Raw genomic sequence first — 20,420 nt, 5'->3', positions numbered from 1 at the left:
TTCAATGCTAAGCAGTCATGCCACTAAATGCAATCTACAGAAATCCTTTTGCATTCCAATTTCAGCACAACCAATCAAAACTTTGGCAACATGCGTTCACATTTAAAAATAAAATCAAAATGCCAGCAACATCGTGTTGATTTGTCTTCTTAAAGAAATAGCGCTATTACAGTAATTTCTCAGGTAAAACATTTATGTACTTTGACAATTTAAAAAGGAAAAAAAGACTGCTTCCTAATTAAACAAAATGCATACTGATGATGAACAATGTAAAAATATTTGGTTATATTTTAAATTTAAATTGTCCAAAAACAATGTCTTGAGTAGGCTAGTACAGCATAAGATTTTCTCCATCTCCACCTAGAAAAAAATGTAACAGTAAAAGTAGTGCTTCTTAAAAATATCAAAACAAAGTTAAAAAAAATAAAACATAAAGCTGTTGCATTGAAGCAATGATGACCAATACAAAAAAAAAAAAAAAAAGGTTTAGTGCATTCAAAAACAATTAAATACACAGTGCTTTTCCACATTCTTTTATTTCCCCCCCCCCTCAACATTATGGAATTCAAACCTCTTCAAATTTTGGGCTCCAAACTGCCAGATTGAGCACGCACTGATGTGATGAATTACTGAGGACATTTGGACATTTTGTAATAATCAACGCTGCTTCCTTCAGCAGAATGAAAACAGACAGAAACTGAACACATAAACGGCTGTATTTCTTTTCACAAAGTCCACGCAATGTAGTCATAACACATACGCCGGTAACTTTTGTCACAGCTCGGGTGAGATGTGAAATACTGACAAACGAGTCCACCCGTTCATAGGGTTAAATACTTCATGACACACATACACAGAATGGCACTGGAAATCAAACTGCATGGTCGTAAGAAAGATTACAGATTTTCAAGGCATGCCTCCACACACGTCCTCACAATCACACAAAGGGTAAATAGAGGCTACAAAGTTAACAATATTCCGTTACAATGATATCAAAGAAAGACAATGGAAAAACAGTAAAAAATAAAATCTAAAAATCGATAGGATAAAAAGTGAGGATATTGTTGCTGATATCAAAGGACACAACTCTCCTTTGTCTTTTTTTTTTTTTTTCTTTCCTTCGTTTTGTAACTTCAAATGAACCGGCAAATCAGCTTCATTTCCCAAACAACAATAAAACTCACGGAATAAGTGTGAGATAACTTGTTTATAAGAAAAAAACATTTTGGTTTCGCAATAGACAACAATGATGACAAAATTTGCGGTTGCTGCTTCAATCATTCCTTTCAGACAGCACTACAGTACATTCCTCACAACTTCTTAAGCTTCGCATATCAATTTTACTCTCCCAAGTGCTGGAACGTTAACCTTAAACATTTCTTGACAATATGTTACAGGTGACCTCACTAGTCTAAACATGACATTCTGATTAATATTACATTTGTGGAATAGGAGTTATGAAGCAAAATCCAGCCATTTTCATCTATGTCAGGGGGCGGCCATTTTGCCACTTGCTGTCGACAGAAGATGACATCACAGTTGCTCAGGGATCAGGCAACGACCAATCACAGCTCACCTGTTCTTTCAAGCTGAGGTGCGATTGGTTGTTACCCGACACCTTGAGCAACTGTGATGTCATCTTCAGCAAGTGGCAAAATGGCCGCCGCCTGAGATGGAAAAAAACGGCTGGATTTTGCTGCTTAACTCATATTCCACTAAGGCAATATTAACCAGAATACTGCATTTAGACTAGTGGGGCTGCATAGAACATATTATTGAAAAAAAAAAAAAATGGATTGACTTCGCCTTTAAAGTACTTGAAAATTAAGTGGTTTTGTTGTTGTTGTTTTTTTCTGGTGGTCACACTGTCAATATTTGCAATCAGTTCTCATACGAATACATGTAAATTGTAACAGAAGATCCAGTTTACAGTACATTGTTTTAAATAGCATCCAGACTTTGTTCATGTAACATTGATGAAAATGTGTCCTTCAGAGTGTTCACACAACTGTATGAAAAGGTATTTAAGACAGCAAAAGGGTTATATAAGTGCTTAAGTTCAATTTCATGGATGCTTCAAGTCTTAAAATGAGACCCAAAGAAAGATTAAAAGTGCATTTTTTTTTTCTTCTCTTACATACTGTAAATGTCAATTAGTACCGACGGGAATTCAAGAGACATCCAAAAGACTTGAGACTGATAACTTGACTTGAATTAGTCTTGCGGAAAATCAAAGCAACAAGATGACTCGTGTTTTCCTCCAGCATAAACATGTCAAGACCTTCACAGTTCACCAAAAATGTCAAATCATGTAGTGTGAAAACCTACAGTAAATTCTTCATCTCAATTTTCTTGATCCAATTTTAACAGGTCGTCTTGCCCCACATCAATTGTCCAGTTGGATAAGAAAAATGACAATTTTTTTGTCTTTTTTTTCTTAATGGAAATTCTTCATCTTTTACTGCGGAGGTGGAACCGGAGCAGATGGGTGAAGTGTTTCGCCGGGTAGAGGAGTGTTGGATTCTGGGAGTGGTTTGATGGGAACAGGAGAAAACATTGGATCGACTGTCGTCACACGAAAGCACGCAGCTCCATCCAAAAAAGATTGAATGGCAGTTAGTCGGTTAGCTGCTGCGATGTGATTTTGCTTCTCACTGACCGTGGAGTGCAGGGGCGCCGCCGGAGCCCGAGTGGCCGGTCACGGGCTGGCCCGGTGGGCACGGGGGCGACGCGTGGGCACCCGGAGGCGGTTGGGACTCCGATGCTGTCCCGGCGGAGGAAGACGGCGCGGGGCTGGGGGCCGGCTGCGGCGCCGGCGTGCCGGCGGATTGCTGAGCCGAAGCCGAGCCTTGGGAGCCCGAAGCGGTCTGGGGGGGATGAGGACCCCCGGCTTGGTTGTGCTGCTGATGCTGGATCTGCTGGAAGTGCTGCTGGCGAGCTCTCATCTCGGCGTATTTGAGTTGCTCCATGTGGAAGGACTGACGGTCGGCAAGAAGCTGTTGTCGCTGGTACTCCAGCTGGAAGCGTGGAGACACATAAAGAGCACGTTTAAACAATTAAAACTGCTATCTTTGAAAATGAAACTTCGGTCCGCCACTCACAGCTTCCCTCTCTCTATCCATGATGGTTTCAAGTTCTTCAAAGTGTCGCAGTTTGATTTCGAGTTTCTTCATTTGGGTCTCCACCAGAAGTGCCACCAGAGATTTGATCTTCCTCTCCTCCACTGCGGCCAAGTGCTGGTAATGACAAAAAGATGATTAGAGGTAGATCAGGTAGAAAGTAGAACAAAATTATTGTTATTTTTCATTGATACTGAAATCACAATTAATAAACATAATTATTCACTGAGTTCAAAATATATTGTTTTTCATCTACCACAACTTTAAATTTGACTTGAAAGGACCAGAAAATACATTAATATAATAGTATAGTATTAGTAAAAAAAAAAAAAAAAAAAAAATGAACGAGCCTAACACAGATGCTGCAGTTACATTTTGGGCCAGAGGTGGCAGTCATGAGTAAAAATGTGACAAACTGCACAATGATCCTTTAAAATTAAAAGAATAACAATTGAATATATTACAACAACAACAACAACAATAATAATAATAATGAAATATCACTCCCAAAACTGAACTTGATGCTAATTTTCAATGGGATTTTACGGTGACAGCTAGCACTGGCAATGTTTCTAAATCGAAGTATATCTTGTATTTAAATACAAGAGTCCTCGAGTTAAGGCACACCCGACCTAAGGCATTTCGACTTTACAACGGTTACGCCCGGTCCGCCATTTGGCCTCGTCCGCCATTTTGGCTCCTCATCCGCTATTTATCCCTTAGCTAGTGTAAGTGCTTTTGCACTTGTGGGAGTATTTTTGTTTTTTTCGCCCTCTTTTTTTCCCCACATCAGCCTCCCCCCCTTCTTTTCCATCCACCTCTAAGCATTAATGGTAAGTACAGCTTCTTATTTTTTTTCATTTTTTTTCTTTTTTCTTTTTAATGTATTTTGGATTTTTCGTATGCAAATTATTTTGATGTAAATATTGACTTCAATGGGGAAATTTGACTTAAGTCGCTAGCGTAGGAATGGAACTAAGACGTAACTCGAGGACTCCCTGCATACGATGTATGTAATTCTTTTTGTTGTGTTTAGTTTTACAGTAAACTCAAATTGTGGTGTCATTAAGCAGTTTTTAAGAATCTTGTCACACACTTGCCACATAAACAACATGGTGCACTCAGGGTGCTTTTACAACGTCGGAACTTGAAAACATACACCGCGCCATTTATCACATGAATCAGTTTTTGTGTTTTTATGATCATGAGAAACCAAAAAAAAAAAAAAAAAAAGCAAATCTCGATTAACTTCCCAGCTCGAAGTTGAGTCACATGATTTTGTGCCGTACCTTGGCTTTGACGGCTGCCGCTGCCAGTGCGGATGCAGCGGCGGTGGCCAGGTTGCCCTCGCCCCCGTCCCGCTCCACCTTGGCCTTCTTTTCTCCCTCACTTTCAGATTCTCTTTGTCCTTCCTCGCCTTCTTTTCCATCTTTCTCCTTCTCGCTTTCACCTGAAAGGAAGAAAAAAAAAATATCAGAAAAATGTATCCATCCACTAATTTATAGAAGTTACCACCTTCAATGATAAGACTTTCTGTGCATGTGAGAGGAAAACCATTTTATAAGGTGCTGTATAGGCCAAAAATAACATTTATCTCCCCACACACACAAAACACTCTCAAACTCACACTCAGAAAAAAATAAACCTGCTCTAACAGTCACATAAAACTCACAGAGAGAGAGAGAGAGAGAGTCTCACACTCCAGGGTTATAATAATTTTGGATTTTTCATTATAGTTAATGTTTTATTATACAGTAGTTAGTTTCTATTTCAATTCAGTTTTAATTTGTTTAAAGATCAGGTTTGTTAGTTTTGGCTTGTCTTATTTGTTGAGCGCATGATAAAAAAAAAAAAAAAAAGCCAAAAGGCCTTCCTTCTTCTGCAAATAATCAACACACTTGGAATGATCCCTGAAAGCTCATGTATGATATTAATTGACAAATATGAAAACGAAATACATTTTGGCTAAAATTACAGTTAGTTTTATGAAGATGTAGTTTCATTTAGTGTTTTTTTTTTTTTTTTTTTTTTTTTTTTTTTTTTTTTTTTTAAGGGATACTTGACTTATTGAGCCATTTTCAGCAGTAAAAAGTGAATATTTTGTCAATAATTAATGTGGTAACTTCATTATTTTTCCTCTTGTTGTCGACTGATGATGACTTCACTTGAGTTAAGAAAGTAGGTAACGACCAATCATGGCTCAGTTTACTGACCAAACCCAGAAAACAGGCGAGATATGATTGGTCGTGACCTACTTCCTCAGCACAGGTGATGTCATCATCAGTCGACAGCAAGTAGAAAGATTACTTTTTAAAGGTATTCATTGTACATGAAAAATAATGACATTATCAAATTCAATCTGGACAAAATCTGAACTTTTCACTGCTGAAAAATGTTCAATGAGTCAAGTATTCCTGTAAGAAACATTTTTGTTTTATTCTATTCCGTTAACGAAAACTAACATTAATAACCTGATCATATAAGCCATAAAAAATTATGTGTAAGTGTTTTGGGTGCGCACAAGAGGCTTTCAGTGGTCAAGTTTTCGTTTTGTTTTTTGTTTTTTTGATGTGTAATTTTAGTGTGTAAGTTTTTAGTGATTGTGACATTCTTTTGTGTGAGATTTTTGTGTTATGTGCAATATTTGTTGGCAGTAAGTGAGAGTTGGTGTGTATGATGTTTTTGTTGTTCTCCTGAGTTTATAGAACGTTTTTGCACGTTGAGTGACAGTTTCTGTGTAGGTGTGAGGTTTCATGGATGAGAGGTGCCTTCGTGAATGTGAATTTTTTGGTGAGGTTTTTTGGCCTATTTGGCTCTCTTTTTCCTACCCATCTCCGACTCTGCTTTGTCCGCCTCCCTCTCGCCTTCAGCGTCTCTTCCTCTCTCCTCTTCCTTCTTCCCATTCTCTGTCACCTTCTCTTCTTCCTCATTCGCTCCATTTTTGCTGTCCTGTTGTCGAGAGGAGGACGGCAGAGCATGAGTCTACCAACCTTTGCGTTGCAAAACAAAAAAGTACAGCAAAAACACATCCTACCTTGGCATCCTTCTTCTCCTCATTTGAGTGGCTGTCACTCTTACTTTCATCATTGTTCTCATCTGAGCAGGAAACCATTAAGACGTCGTTGAATGTTTTCAATTTGATTTGATGGACTATGGTGTTGTAAAGGCACGCGTCGTTCCTACCCGGTCTCTCGCCTTCTTCCAGGCCGGTGCCGGCGATGCCGCTCCCCTCCAGGCCGTACAGAGGGTCCTGTCGCCCGCTGACCCTCGCCGCCTCCTCCACCCGCCGCACGTGAGCCTCAACCAGGGCCGCAGGAACTTCCTCTTTCATACGGGAGAATTCCTCTGAGGAGAGAGGAGGAGGGGTTAAGTTACTACAGGTTTAGGCTTGCGTTGAATCAAATATTGTACCAATTATCCTATCAATTAATCGGATACACATTTATTTTTCATTATTAAACAACAAACTGTGCATGTGAGGGGGAAGTATTATTGTTGTCCACTTGGGGTCACTATCGTCACTTGTCACACAGTAGTAGTGTTAATTTCATCGGCCATTTTCAACTTTAGTCTCAGTTTTAGTCCAGTTTCAATCACGCTTGTTAGTTTTTAACATAGTTTGTCAACTTTATGCTGTTTTTATTTAGTCCATTTTTAGTCGACTATAAATCTGACATTTTAGTCTTTATTTGAGTCCAACAAAACATCATTTTGTTCGTCTGGTTCGTCAAAATGGAAAACCTGCAGGACTCCGGCCCTCGAGGACCGGAATTGGGGAACCCTGCGATAGCTGCAGATTTGAAAGGGGGTGTGTCCATGACCGTGTCACAGTGACAGATTAGCAAAGACAAGATTTTACAAGATTTTCGTCCTGTTTTTGTTCATGAACTAAAATGTCCTGATTTTAGTTGCAATGCATACTGATTTAGCCCCATTATTGTTTATTAATGTGGGTTTTAGTTTAGCTTAGTCTAGTCTAATTTTAGTCCGGTGAAAAATGTGTGTTGACGAAATTATTTTTGTTTAGTTTTTGTTGACGAAATTAACACTTCACTGTAGTATCTGTGACGTGGCCTGCTGAGTGAGTTGGGAGTTGGAAAATTAGTGTTAAAATGGCTGCTGTGAGCCGAGGTTAGCGGCTGACTATTAACTAGCTAACAGTTAGCCAATCGGCGTGTTAAATTTTGCGCCAACTTATTTTGTAATTGAATTATATGAGCTTGATTAACCATTTCAGCGCTACTATTATGAACACTAGCGCACACTCTTTCAAGTCACAAAAGAGTGAAAATGAGAAATCTGACCCAGAGCAGATTTGGCCGCTGCCGAGGCCACGCGGGGATCCACTACAGAGGCGAGGAACGCCACGGTGCTCATTACGGGGTTTCCTGCTTGGCTGAAAGGCACCGGCTGGTAGGCCAGCGGTCCCAGGGACGAGTAGCTTTCCTCCAGATAGGGGTCCTCGATGGGCAGGCGAAGGAAATGCAGGATGCACTCGTCTTGCGTGCGACTGCCGACGTGCTCTGATACTTTGTTCCAGTCGTCCTTGTACAACTCCAATCCCTGAAAACAGCAAATTGTAATTCTAATATCCAGTATTTTGATTCTTTAATTGGTACATTTGGTCAAAGTGATGTACCTCAAGTAGTAATAGTGTTTCCTGCTCTGTCCAATCCCTCATAGAGTTTGCTGCACTCTTGCTCTGTGCACAAATACATTATTACGTCATCAATATGGTGGCTCAAAAAAGTTCGGACTCTTTCATTCTACTGACTGTAAATCACATCTGTCAGTTTTTTTAATGAATACCTTCGAAGAGCCCAACTTCTTGCTGTACATGTCAGTCCGAAGCCCAAAGTTCTGCAGGTCTGTTGGTTTGTCTTTCACTTTATCAGGGAAGGATATCATCTGCTGGGGCGCAGGAGTCTACAACAACACACATTAAATAATAATAATGATGATAATAATAATAATAATAATAATAATAATAATAATAATAATAATGCATTATATTTATAGCCGCATTTCTAGACACTCAAGGACACCGTACAATTTAAAAACAACTACATTAAAAACACTGTTTAAAATAAATAAATAAATAAATAAATAACGGAAGCATATTGCATTCACTTGGGGGAAAAAAAAACTGTTTTTCTGACTAATCTTTTTCGGGAGCTTTGGTTTTTTTTTATTAATTTTTTTTCTGTTTTTTTTGTTTTTTTTTGTTTTTGTTTTCCTGAATATTTTTTCTGTCATAAAAAAATATATAGAAAAAAAGGGGTAAAAATTAATCAGAAAAACAGGAGGAAAAAAATTATTCAGAAAAAAAAAACAGAAAAACGATTATTCCAAAAAACAGAGCACCAACTTCTGTTTTTCAGAGTATTTATTTATTTATTTTTTACCTCTGAACACCAAGTGACCTATTGCAGACCACTAATCTGTATATATGACTGGATAGCTGATAGCCCATACATGCTAGTGCAAGCTTTTTAAGTTACTGGGCAGCCATCTTGTTACCACCAGCACAGACTACAACTATACAGTATACGAACAGGTGAGAAATACACAGCTTGTAGGCAGTTAGTATAAGGCCGGGGGCAGGGTATGGGGTTTGTGCCGTTTTGTTTTTCCCTTGTTAAAAAATAGTGACCACCCCGGCACAAACCCCCCACCCCGCCTCCGGCACTATATTAACTCCAAACAGAAATTGGTGCTCTGTTTTTTGGAATATATATATTTTTTCTTTTTTGGAATATTTTTTTTCTCCTGTTTTTCTGAGTAATTTTTCCTCCTGTTTTTCCTTAATATTTTTCCCTGTTTTTTTGTTTGTTTGTTTAAAAAAAAAATATTTTTTATGACAGAAAAAAATATTAAAACAGAAAAAAAAAATATTCTGAAAACGGAGAAAATAAAAAAAATACTCAAAAAACAAAGCTCCCCCAAAAAATTAGTCAGAAAAACAGTTTTGTTATTTTTTTCAAGTGAATGCAATACGCTTCCTTATAATAATATTAAAAAATACAAAAAAATAAAATAAAATAAATAACACTGTGTACTGTATATGTTGTGTTTTCCATATGTGTCCAGACCTGTGACGTCTTGGGCTGTAAGGGCACCAGACTGGATGGCGTGTCTGCAAGGACATGGAAGTGGGAAGTGGGCGGGGGACCCATAGGGGTGGGCCGGCTCTCGGAGTCCACCTGGTAGTTGATTAGTCCCCACTGCTCCAGGAAGGCGTGGACTCTGCAAGTTCAGATGGATTGATTTCGCACTATGTCCTCACGTAAACTGTTTCAAAAGTAAATCTAAATATGTAAATCAAAATAATGCCTGAACCTAAACCACAAAATACCTTACTTTAAGCGATCAGAACATACAGTCTCACTCCAGTCCTAAAGGCTTTCAAGATTTGAAAATTCTGCTATTGGTCTATAAATCACTGAATGTTTTGGGTCCTGAATACATTCAAGAAATGCTGATTGAATATAAAGCCAGCAGGGCCCTGAGATCTGCAGACTTGGGTCAATTAGTGGAGCCCAGAGTTCAAAGTAAACATGCTGAAGCAGCATTTACCTGTTATGCTGCACACAAATGAAATAAGCTGCCAACAGAAGTGAAGTCTATGCTTTTAAATCCAAGTTAAAAACTTTTTGTAAATATTTTAAAATCGTTTTTTCCCAACTAGTTATTTTTGAAAACTATTACTTTTTATTTACCCTTAAATGTTTTTAAAGTATCCTGTTAATGTGTTTTAATGTTTTCCTCAAAGTGTTTTCTCTGCTCCGCTTCTGAATGTCATTAACTGTTGTGTTTGTTGATGCTTGTAGGTGTTAACAGTTTCTCCATAATCACCACTTATAGTCGTGATAATGACATTTTGTACTTACCTCATGATTGCACAAACATCGCCAGCCAGGTTCCTGCGGCAGGCTGTGGAGGTGAGGTACTCCTGAGGGTTTAGTCGGTAAGTGTCAATCATGAAATTTCTGTATGCCAGGTAGCTGTTGATGGGCGGGAGCAGAGAGAAAACTCCAAGTATCAAACATATGACTTTAGAATCAAAACCAAATGGTGATTTCTAAAATCCAACATGACTTACATCTCCGGGGTTTTTGATTTATTCTTCCCATTGAAGAACTCTGGGAGGGCTCGGCGCTCAATAGCATGAACACTGAGGGGATGACACAAAGAGTCATGTAGTAGGTGAGCTTACACCAAGTAGGAAAGCACCCATGATATGTGATTTTCTTGAGTTTTGCCATTACCTGTTGTAATCAAACCAGGCAGCGTAGCTTGGTATGATGATGTGATGTGTCTGCTCCGTCACGTTGTCTTCGTGAAGGTCCGCGCCTTTGACTGGTTCCCCTTTAACACTTGGGGAGCCCTCTTCCTCCTCCTAAGGCAACATAAATAGTTTATCAGAAATATTCATTTTAGCTGTTCTCTTTATTAAAATAATATACAACATTTTAAAAATAATTAGTATTGTCAAAGTTAAAGCGTTAACTAATTAACTAATCACAAAAAAGTATCGCATTAATCATATATTAACACAGATTAATCACACTGTTAATTTTGACCACAGATTATCCTTTATCTTGACAATGGATGGCTATGTTAAAGGTAGCACAGGTTGTGTGAGCAATAACCTTAACTACATGCATTAAAGTAAAACATTTAATAAATATTAGTGTATCACATTCAGAATATTGTTCATGTCAAAATATTGGGGTAATTTTTTTTTTCCCATTTTAAATTATGCAAATAATTAACTGATGAGAAAAAGAGGAGGATGAGCGTGTGCAGTGGATGGAAATATAACATTACATGTCGAAAGAATTAAGACATAACAGGTGCTCTTTAAATTTGGCGGGTAAAAATGTTGATAAAAACTAGGGGTGGGAATCTCTGACATGAGGCCAATTCGATATGTATCTCGATACACAGGTTGCGATTCGATTGAAAAACGATTATCTTTCAGAACAGAACGGTTCGATGCGGTTCGATTAAGTTTGGGAACGATACGATTTTCGATTCGATACGATTCATTTCAATATTCAAAAACTTATAGTGACATTTGTTGCTTGTAAACATTAATCTTAAAACACCACAAATTTTTACAGTATCTACAAATGTGTTTTAAAAAAAACAACAACAAAAATGTCTTCTATATTTTTATATATTGAATCAATTATTTAAATGGACCGCAACAAAGGGCTGGGCGATATGACTGAAAAATGTATCAGGTTAAATATTTATTAGTCGTTATTGAGAGTTATAATTGTTTTTTATTTTTTATTTTTTTTTTTTATTCAAAATAAGGATCAGGAAAAAAAGGCTGATAATTCAATTTGAAATATAAATATTTAACCTTTAAAAAGACACCAACACAATTAAACAGAATATGTGCACATTGTGAAGTATTTCAGAAACATAAATTTAAGACATGAAATAAACCTACCGTCCAGCCAAAAGAAATATGAAGCCACCTTATGGAACAATAAATCTATCAAACACATTTTAACCACTTAATATATCCAAAAATATTTCCAAAAGTGCCCTTCCCTTTTTATCAACAATTTTTGTTTTTAACAATATTTGTTTTTCTTTTGCCATCATATTCATTTTTGGTTAATGTATGACATCTTTTTGTTTTTTTTAATCTGAGACAAGATGATGACCACGGAATCACTACTGTTTATGTTTTGTTTTTTTGGGCTGTTGTTCATTTTGCGTTTGATGACGTAATCACGGCCACGTCTCAGTTCTATCTATTGCTCATGCTAGTTGTATACATTGACAGGGAGCCACAAACTGAGAAATGAGATACTTGCAGTGTGCTTTTAGCTTAGCTGGTGTGTTGGCTGTGGGACATACCTGTGTCGTTTGAATCCATGCATTGGATCGTCACGGGAGTTATTCTTTTTGGCTCGCGCGCAGTACCAACGCCGGCCCGGGACAAGTGCACCGAGAGGACTCGATAGCAATGGGAAATACCGAGATGTACGGCACCGGCTTCTGCTAACTGTTGCATGTTGTCACTCGTTGTGCGCGCGCGCGCCGTGTCGCGAGCACGGCGTTGACGGTAGGCTCCCCCCAAGGTGCGTAACGTCTTTGCATTATGTTTACAACATCCGGGAAATGAAGCGTCTCTGAGCGCTACTTTGCTAGCGCTCTGTAAACAGGGAAGTAGCTTGAATAGTGATGCTACTGAAATGTAAACAAAACAAGTAGAGCACGGCGCAGAACTCTTGCTATTGTTATGAAAACCATAAAGCCTCACTCGCAACCGATTCACAGCCACGCGATATCCGGTCCACAGCTTTACAAGCAATGTATCTAAGGATTCCCGGCGGATTTTGTATCGGTTGACAAGTCTGCTACCGATACGGCCGTTTAGCTCCCCTTGACGACCGATGGTTCGGTCGAATCGGTTTTTTGTCCCACCCCTAATAAAAACGCATTCAAAAAATAAAAAATAAAAGCCTTTTTAACTAATTTGTTCCCTAAAACATATAAAAACGTTATATTTTAAACGTTTTAAGTGTCCCAGTTAATTAAGCGATCGTGATTCATCAAAATTCTAAGATGTGATAAATCTGATTAAAAATTTTAATTGTTTGACAGCTCTTAAAATAATCTTTGTTGAGGAAGAATATTTGACGATCTGTTGTTTCTACACAGGAAAACCAAATCTTCCGACCAATGATTGTAGATGTAATAGCATGTGTGGTCGCCACTTTGCACACCAACTTACCTTTCCTGTTACTTCCATGGACTCATCTTCTTGCTCATCTGCAGATAGAACAAAAAAAGTTAGAAAGTTGTTCTCCAAAGACAAATGTGGATGAATTCTAGCTGTTTTCATTCTCACCCATATCTGCTCCTCCTTTGACTGGTGTTGAATCAGAATCTTTCTTTGTGCTATCTAGAAAAAGAAGACAAAAGTTTGATCAGCTGGCTCGCAATCCACAAAGCAAAAATAACATTCTGCGCACTTGTTTTGGCTGCATTTCCGTCTTCCGATGCTGGAACAGGTGACGCTTCATCCAAATCCTTACTGAGGTCCTCTTGCTCCTCTTCCCTTTGACCCCGTTTGGATTTAGTGTACGGGGTCGTCGGCCTGTCACATACATTTCATTTAAAGGCCATTCACTTTCCAATTAACAGTGGCAACTGACACGGACCCTTTTTTGGCATTCTTCTTCTTGCTCTCCTGCGGTGGTGGTGTGGGAGACGGTGACGGCGAGCGCTTCCTCTTCTTGGTACCGACGGGCTTCTTATCTCTCCGCTCGTCCGGAGTGGTCACCTCATCTGTCAGAGTCTTGGCTGATATCCTCTTCCTCTTGGGGTGGCCTTCTCCCACTTCGTAGTCCTCCTCATTCATCCACTCGTTATACTGGTCCAGGTCTAAAATCCACTGCGCGTGGACCTGCAGAGCAAGACTATGCCATCAGAATTTTGGAGGGCAAAGAGAGAGTTGAAAAGTTCTGTTTGGGAATATTCTGGCACTCAATTACCTTCCTTGGCTTCTCTGGGCTGGGGGCGTCTTCCACAGAGGCCTCAATCTCACTAGCTGGGATCCACGTGTCATAACTACAGGTCAAGAAAAGACAAAAAAGATGCTCAATAACTCGGAATCTCTCTCTTCGAAAATGTGCAAACTTTATGCAACGGAGCTCCAACTGGGAACAAACCTATCAGGAAAATATCCCCAGTGAAGGAGAACTTGTTTGTCCCTCTTCATTACAGGGCGCACCCACTCCTCTGCGAGGGTGGGGTTGGGGGGGTTGAACGAGAGATAGAGAGAGATTTCCATAAATTCAGACATGAAACCTGATGATTTTCCCTTGATTTGATCACAATGGCATAAACAACTAGACTAAAAAAAAAAGTGCAATTTCTGGAGAAATTGCGTGGGAATGCTGAATGCTAAGATTTGCATGCATGTGGAATGCTTATGAATTCAATTGAGAGATAAATTATGATCTCCTGGTAACTGTGCAATACACTTTACCAACTGTGCCACTGAGCAGTATCAGACACCTGGTAATGATGATAAGTTATATATATATGGAAGTGGGCATGAAACTTGGAAAAAGTTCAATGTCTGTCCCATTGAAAATGAATGGGGAAAAGTTGATCTTTAACGTTAAATTGTGCAAGTACTGTAAGTAATGTGGAATCAGACGATATATACCCCGGGAGGCGTGGATTTTTGCAGCTAGTTGAAATTTGAACAGTGTAAATTGGAAGTATTATGTGGGAGTTATTACGCGACAAAAAAGTGTGGAGAATAAAAATACACAATAACATATTTGGGAATGCTGAAGCATTCTGAGACAGTCCTGTATTCATACTTTCAATTAAATTCAACAAAATTGTTTTTACTGTTCGTGATTTTTTTTTATGAACTCCTTTGTTAAAGGGTTAACTGCTGTTTTTTTATTTTTTATTTTATTTTTTATTTTTTTAAATGAAATGCCACTGAAAGGCAATCGAGCCATCCCACATGAGGTTTGGTGTAAATTAATCGATGACATTGGATGAAGCAATATGTGTAATCTGCATACTTGCACATCTTATAAATATAGCTATGTGGGGAAAAAGTTCAGATTTTTTTGTGGGTGCACTCAGACCAAATAATAATAATAATAATAATAATAATAATAATAATAATAATAATAATAATAATAATAATAATAATAATAGTTGTGGAATTTTCAGTAGTTAGGTGAGATGACTGAAACAGTCTGGAAAACAATTTGTCTTTTAGGTTTCTTTATATTTGAAGCTTCAAATATACACAAATCTTACAGGGCAGTCTATATAAGAATTGATTTGTGAGAGTGTGTGCAGTAAATTATCATGAGAAGAAAGGGGAGGGTCAGCTCGACAGGAAAGCAAGCAGTCTGTACCGAGCAGGCTTAACAGCCAAGGCCAATTTGATATTGCTTCATGCACAAGAAGTGAAAAGCCCATTGTTGAACATACAGTATAAATTTATGTTAATATATGCAAGATAATTAGTTTCCATAACATTATAAAATATTTTCCTTAAAAAAAACTGTTGAAGTCTCACCTTCTTCCAAGCTGCTGGGAATTGGAACTACAATGTGAGAGCTGGAGCTTTTATCCTCAGTCACCGAGCCCTACAAGAGAGTTCATCCATAAAAGTCAAATAATACAGAAATAAAAAAATACAAATACAAAGCAAAAAAAATGGGGGGAGGGATTAAAAAGAAGTATCACTATTAGAGATAGACTGATGTGTTTTTTTTTAGGGCTGTTACCAATGTCGATTATTAGTAGTCAAGGAGGCCGATAATCAATATTTCAAGCTGCTATTCATTTTCAGTAAAAAGGGTGAAAAAATATTACCTTATAAAATAATGGTAACAAATGCCAATCTGTGACTTTGTTTTACTGCCGTAAAGCATGTTTTTTGAACAATTTTCCTGACTTTTCAAAATGTAGATTTTTTTTTTCGTCTTTCTAAAAGCTTGCAAGGTTAGCAGTCCGTCTGAAAAAGTTAAATAGAAACTTAAACAAGTAAATACTATAGCTCTCTAGAGTTTTCCATGGTAAATGTTTTTTTCAAAATTGAAAAATACCTGAAATCTTAAACTTTCACATTTCTTGTTTTAATGTCAAACATAACAAAAGCTTCAGAAGGTTGCCAGGGTCAGCAGCATCTCTTATAAAGTTAACTGATCATTTAAGCAAATAGCTGCCTGAGATTAAAAAGGTTTTAGATTTACCTTTTATCTGCTGTCAAATTTTTTAAAAAGGCCCATACCGATATTCGTCAAAATGTTCAATATTGGCGCCTTAATAATTGTCATAAACAATGTGGTAGAAAACACACCTGATGTCTCTTGATGATGTCTTTCAGCTTTCCGAGCACTTTTGGCTCGATGTCAGAGCTCAAGTAGATGACTGGTCGACTCAAGCAGTTATTCTGAGGCACAAAATATATGCTTAAAATCATTTCTAACTTCATTATTCACATTTGTATGACTTGGGATGACACAGATGGACCTCCAGTGACAGAATGAATGATTGAAATGTTTGGAAATTCGGTTTGCGTGTCATGAATTACGTACGAAAGGACGACTCACCTGCACTAAAGACTTCTCAATCGTCATGAACATCTCCACGTTTCGGTCCATCCTAGACGGATTCTGGAAGTCAAACCTGCGCCTACCAGGACATTAGACTGGAGTTACACACGAAAGTGCACCAGAGTCAACATTCATTTGTGCAACATAATTATATTTACGCATAATCTACTATTACAAACAGCACTACTGAGCGAAATATACAGTGAACACCAATCGTTTTGTATTCTGACTACATCGCACATTTTTAATCAATCACTTTGTTTTTTTGTTTTGTTTTGCAAGTATGTTCAAATGTGTTTGCGACTATGTTCGAATATATTTGCGAGTATGTCCGAACATATGTGCGAGTATGTTCGAACATACTCGCCCGCCAAAAATGTTTACTCCACATTGGCAGCTCTACGCTTCCGTACTTAAAGAAACACAATTTTATTGTACTAAAATGTAATTACTAATTGCAGATCTGGGGGAAAAAAACACTTAAGTAGGCTGTATTCATAGCTACAAGGTTCTTTCAAATATTTCATTTAATTTGTATTTATTGAAGTGATTCTTTCATGTACTCAAAGTGGCACTTATACAATAATTCTCTGGAGTTTTAGATCACATGCTAGCAATGCAGTAATGCGAGCTGAAAAGAAAGTCTTACCATCCTTGGTCACTCTTGAACTTGTAGGCAGCCGCCAGGATGTGGCAAAGAGAGCCTCCAGCCTTGAAGTCCAGAAAAGATTTCATCTGTAGACATATATTAGTAATATTATTATATTTAGTAATGAAGACCTTTAAATGTTTAGCTAAACATGTGCTTGTGTGTGGCAAAGACATACAGTCAGCTTGGTGAGCGGCGGGTTGCTGACATGTCGGCCAAACACCTCCTCTTGGAATTGGAGCAGCTGGACCACAAGACTGGACAAAGACTTGTTGGTTGGGGGCTCTGCTTGGATATACTGAGATGGGAGACATTTCATTTAGGGGAACTGAAAATTGAAATCGTGCCTGGTTAGCAGATTTTGACATGTTTGAGGATTCATACAACAGCCAAGTTTAGCTCCATGTACTAGTATGCTCTCTGTCCTTAATAGTATAAGACAATAAAGCACAGTGGTTGGATATCTAGACTGCATTTATAAAATGAAACTATTTACAACATCTACACATATTACCACTGAGTATTAGTAGCATCCAGATGTCAACTAGTGCACAGTATTACATCACTAGTAACATAAAGAGAGAATAATTATTAACAGATTTTTTGGGGGGAACTTATCCTTTGTTATTTGATGCTTTTGTGGAAGTTAGTTGAGGAGTTTCATTTCGATGAATGCTTTGCTGCCATTTTGTGGCACCTCTTGTGTATAGGCAACTAGAAACCCTTTAGGGGGGTGTCATTAACACACAGTTTTTCATGCCAGGTCTCGGTCCCTGTCCTGGTAAATAGCAGTGAAACATTGTTGCGCAAACTTTGAACCTTAAGCTGGATATCAAATAAATGCTCAAAATAATTTCTATGAAGCTGTTTGAGCATTTATTATTAGCGCACTAGTCTGCACTTCTAATTCGTCGCACTAGTTGGAAATAAAATAATGTTCAAATGTCTTATTAGGGCCACCAGTTGTTCTAATGCTTAAAAATCAAGCTACAATGCCAATTTGTTCAATATCCTTTCCTCTTATGGTCCATGTACTATTGTGCTGTTTAAACCAATTAATGCACCAGTGTGATGTGTGCTACTAGTAAAACATTATACCATTCTAGTGGACAGCCAAACTTGTGACAAAAAGCATAGTAGTACATGGGTATTAAGATGGATGGTAATATCAAATAAATGCTCAAATGGCTTGCACTGCTTTATTTTTAAGCTTTAGAGCCACTGATGAGCCTTTAGGGTGAACTAGGCAGTTGGCCTTGTTGCCTTTTTTGTAATAGTTCAAATAATAACGTTTTTATTAGTGAATTGTAGTCCAGCAGCTCATACATGGGCAGCCAGGGATCCAGTTGGCGCGCGCCACATCCAACCAACATCTGGATCTGCGCCTCCTGCACCGTTAGCCGATTAGCTACCTAGCTAGCTAGCGTCCGAGCCCCGTGTGTGAAGTCCTGGCTCCGAAGCCAACGCCTGCAACGCTTATTTCGTCATTTCCATCACATTAACAGGCGAGGATAAAGTCACGGGCGACCGCATCTGGCGCCGCTACGAGCTCAGCATCCTTTTGTATCCTGACTCGAGTGAAGCGAGCGAGCAGCTGGACGCTGAGCACCCTCCCTCCCCTTTGTCACTGCCTCTCATGCCCGTGGCTCCCTGGCCACGTCTCCGGCGTGAAAAATGGAAGTCTACAAATCATGCTGCCAGTACCTTTTTGTAATTCTTTCCCAGCCAGACGCGCACATTATCAAACTGAGAGACGGTATCGGACGCTTCGAAATATTTGACATTCGGGCCGCCGTCTTTCTTCCGTACCGCCATCTTTGCCTGCAGACAACTGGACGACGTCGGCCGCCACCCAGAGGCAGCGCGGTGATACTGCAACACACTTACTGTATTACAACTGAATGTCCAGCAGAGGTCGCTGTTGTAGTCCCAAAAAATGTGGTTTTTACGCGTGGCATCAGATATTTAAAATAAACGATGTAAATTAAATGAAACGAAACCCCAACATAAAAGCAGGAAGATGACAAAACGCCATTTAAAATCGCTATCTAAGAAAGATGGTAAAATAATATTTATGATTTATTTTAAAGCACAACTGATTTTTTTAAGATTGATTCGTTCCGTGAACAAGCTTGTAATTTAATTTATTTGCAGGCATATAGAAATCAATTTACCCATTGAAATTAATTGAAACACCAAAACGCCCCCCCCCCCACACACACACACCGACCCCCAAAATCGCTACGTTTCATGTGTTTTTAATTAATAAATGAGCTCTTTAAGCAAACAAAAAGTTTCTGTCGTGGCCTTGTCCATATATGGTCATCACGTGGTCTGTTATTTTCACAAATTTACCAAGTGTTGAAAATAGCTCACTTTCTTGGATACTTCAGCTGTCTAAACAGTGTGTAATGCTGTGCTACGTCTTCCTCACTACTGGAAACTTGCAGGCAGCATTCGGTCGCCTCAAGATTTAAAGTCTGCTTCTGGATTTTACCTTTTTTTTTTGTCTAAAATGAGTGAAGTGTTAGGTTAGATACAGTTGAGTAGGCTCAGTTAAAAAATAAAATAAATAGCTGTTAAATGCTTCGTTAGAGAAGAAATCAAATGTGTTAGCATTGTAGCCTATAGATGTTTTTTTTTGTAATTATGATGCGATAGTGGTGTTAAGTAGAGAGCACTCATGTTGGGCTCAGACCTTGAGAATGAGTAAAAAGGTGAAATATTGGATTTTGGGGAGGCATACACACACTGAGTAAAATGTCACTTTCATTATGCTAGATAATGGTAGAGCAAACATACAGTTTTTGCCATCTCCCGAAAAGTGAGAATTTTGGAGGTGCGAGGATTCCGCTCATAGCCATCGATATATAATTTATGGTGGTTTTATTACACATCCTAAAATGACATAATAAATAAATGATTGTGTGGCAATGCTCTTAATCAGGGGTGGAGAACCTAGGGCCTGTGGGGCATTTGATGTGGCCCATCATGCAATTCAAAATTCAAACAAAACCTGTGATGATCTGTTATAATACACAAACATTTTAACCAACAAAATCTTGTAACATACTTTGTAATAATAAATACAGTACAGTATATGTTTGATCATTGCAGCATATCTTTATTTTCACAAATGTATTTTTACGTCCTCTTGTTATGTAACCATCAAAATCTACTCAATTATAGATTATTAAAAATATTCTTAACATGAAATATGGAATAAAGGAAAATGTCGACAGCATACAGACAAGTCTGATTGTGTTCAGCTCACTGACCTTTTTACTTGTTCTCATTTATTCAAGGCTTAAATTAACTGCGTGTGTGTGCGTGCGCGTATATGTGACCAAAGCTAATTTGCAAAAGTCCAAAGACAACATTGAAAAGTACAAGTGCAACTGGTATTCCTCAGACTCTGCATGTGTGTGTGTGAGTGCGTTTGAGAGAGCTAGCGAGTGAGAGAGAGGCCTATTGATTATTTTAATCCGTCTATTTGTGAGTCTGTGATCCTCTTGGATCGGCCTG

The 20,420-nt window shown here is 38.4% G+C and overlaps 1 protein-coding gene across 2 annotated transcripts; it reads right to left on the bottom strand.

Annotated features, from left to right (window-relative positions):
• Window positions 1–1,737: 1,737 nt before the first annotated feature.
• On the bottom strand, window positions 1,738–18,735 carry smarcc2 (SWI/SNF related BAF chromatin remodeling complex subunit C2). 2 transcript variants are annotated; one of them, XM_077530139.1, is made up of 26 exons: window positions 18,600–18,735; window positions 17,074–17,193; window positions 16,896–16,981; window positions 16,244–16,325; window positions 15,991–16,083; window positions 15,205–15,274; window positions 13,820–13,889; window positions 13,643–13,718; window positions 13,310–13,554; window positions 13,121–13,245; window positions 12,997–13,050; window positions 12,880–12,917; window positions 10,388–10,518; window positions 10,222–10,293; window positions 10,010–10,123; window positions 9,212–9,365; window positions 7,929–8,045; window positions 7,759–7,821; window positions 7,424–7,682; window positions 6,303–6,464; window positions 6,154–6,215; window positions 5,948–6,068; window positions 4,409–4,569; window positions 3,102–3,236; window positions 2,660–3,017; window positions 1,738–2,523 (listed from the first exon to the last, which is right to left on the bottom strand). In XM_077530139.1, the coding sequence occupies exons 1-26, from the start codon at window positions 18,708–18,710 to the stop codon at window positions 2,459–2,461; spliced, it is 3,144 nt and encodes a 1,047-aa protein (XP_077386265.1). In that variant the 5' UTR covers window positions 18,711–18,735; the 3' UTR covers window positions 1,738–2,458. The 2 variants fall into 2 exon arrangements, with proteins under 2 accessions (XP_077386265.1, XP_077386264.1); XM_077530138.1 differs by having other exon boundaries at window positions 6,154–6,464.
• Window positions 18,736–20,420: the final 1,685 nt, after the last annotated feature.

The sequence above is a fragment of the Festucalex cinctus genome, chromosome 8 (genome assembly GCF_051991245.1).
Source record: "Festucalex cinctus isolate MCC-2025b chromosome 8, RoL_Fcin_1.0, whole genome shotgun sequence".
NCBI lineage: Eukaryota > Metazoa > Chordata > Actinopteri > Syngnathiformes > Syngnathidae > Festucalex > Festucalex cinctus.
This window is presented reverse-complemented; position numbering and strand designations above follow the sequence as displayed.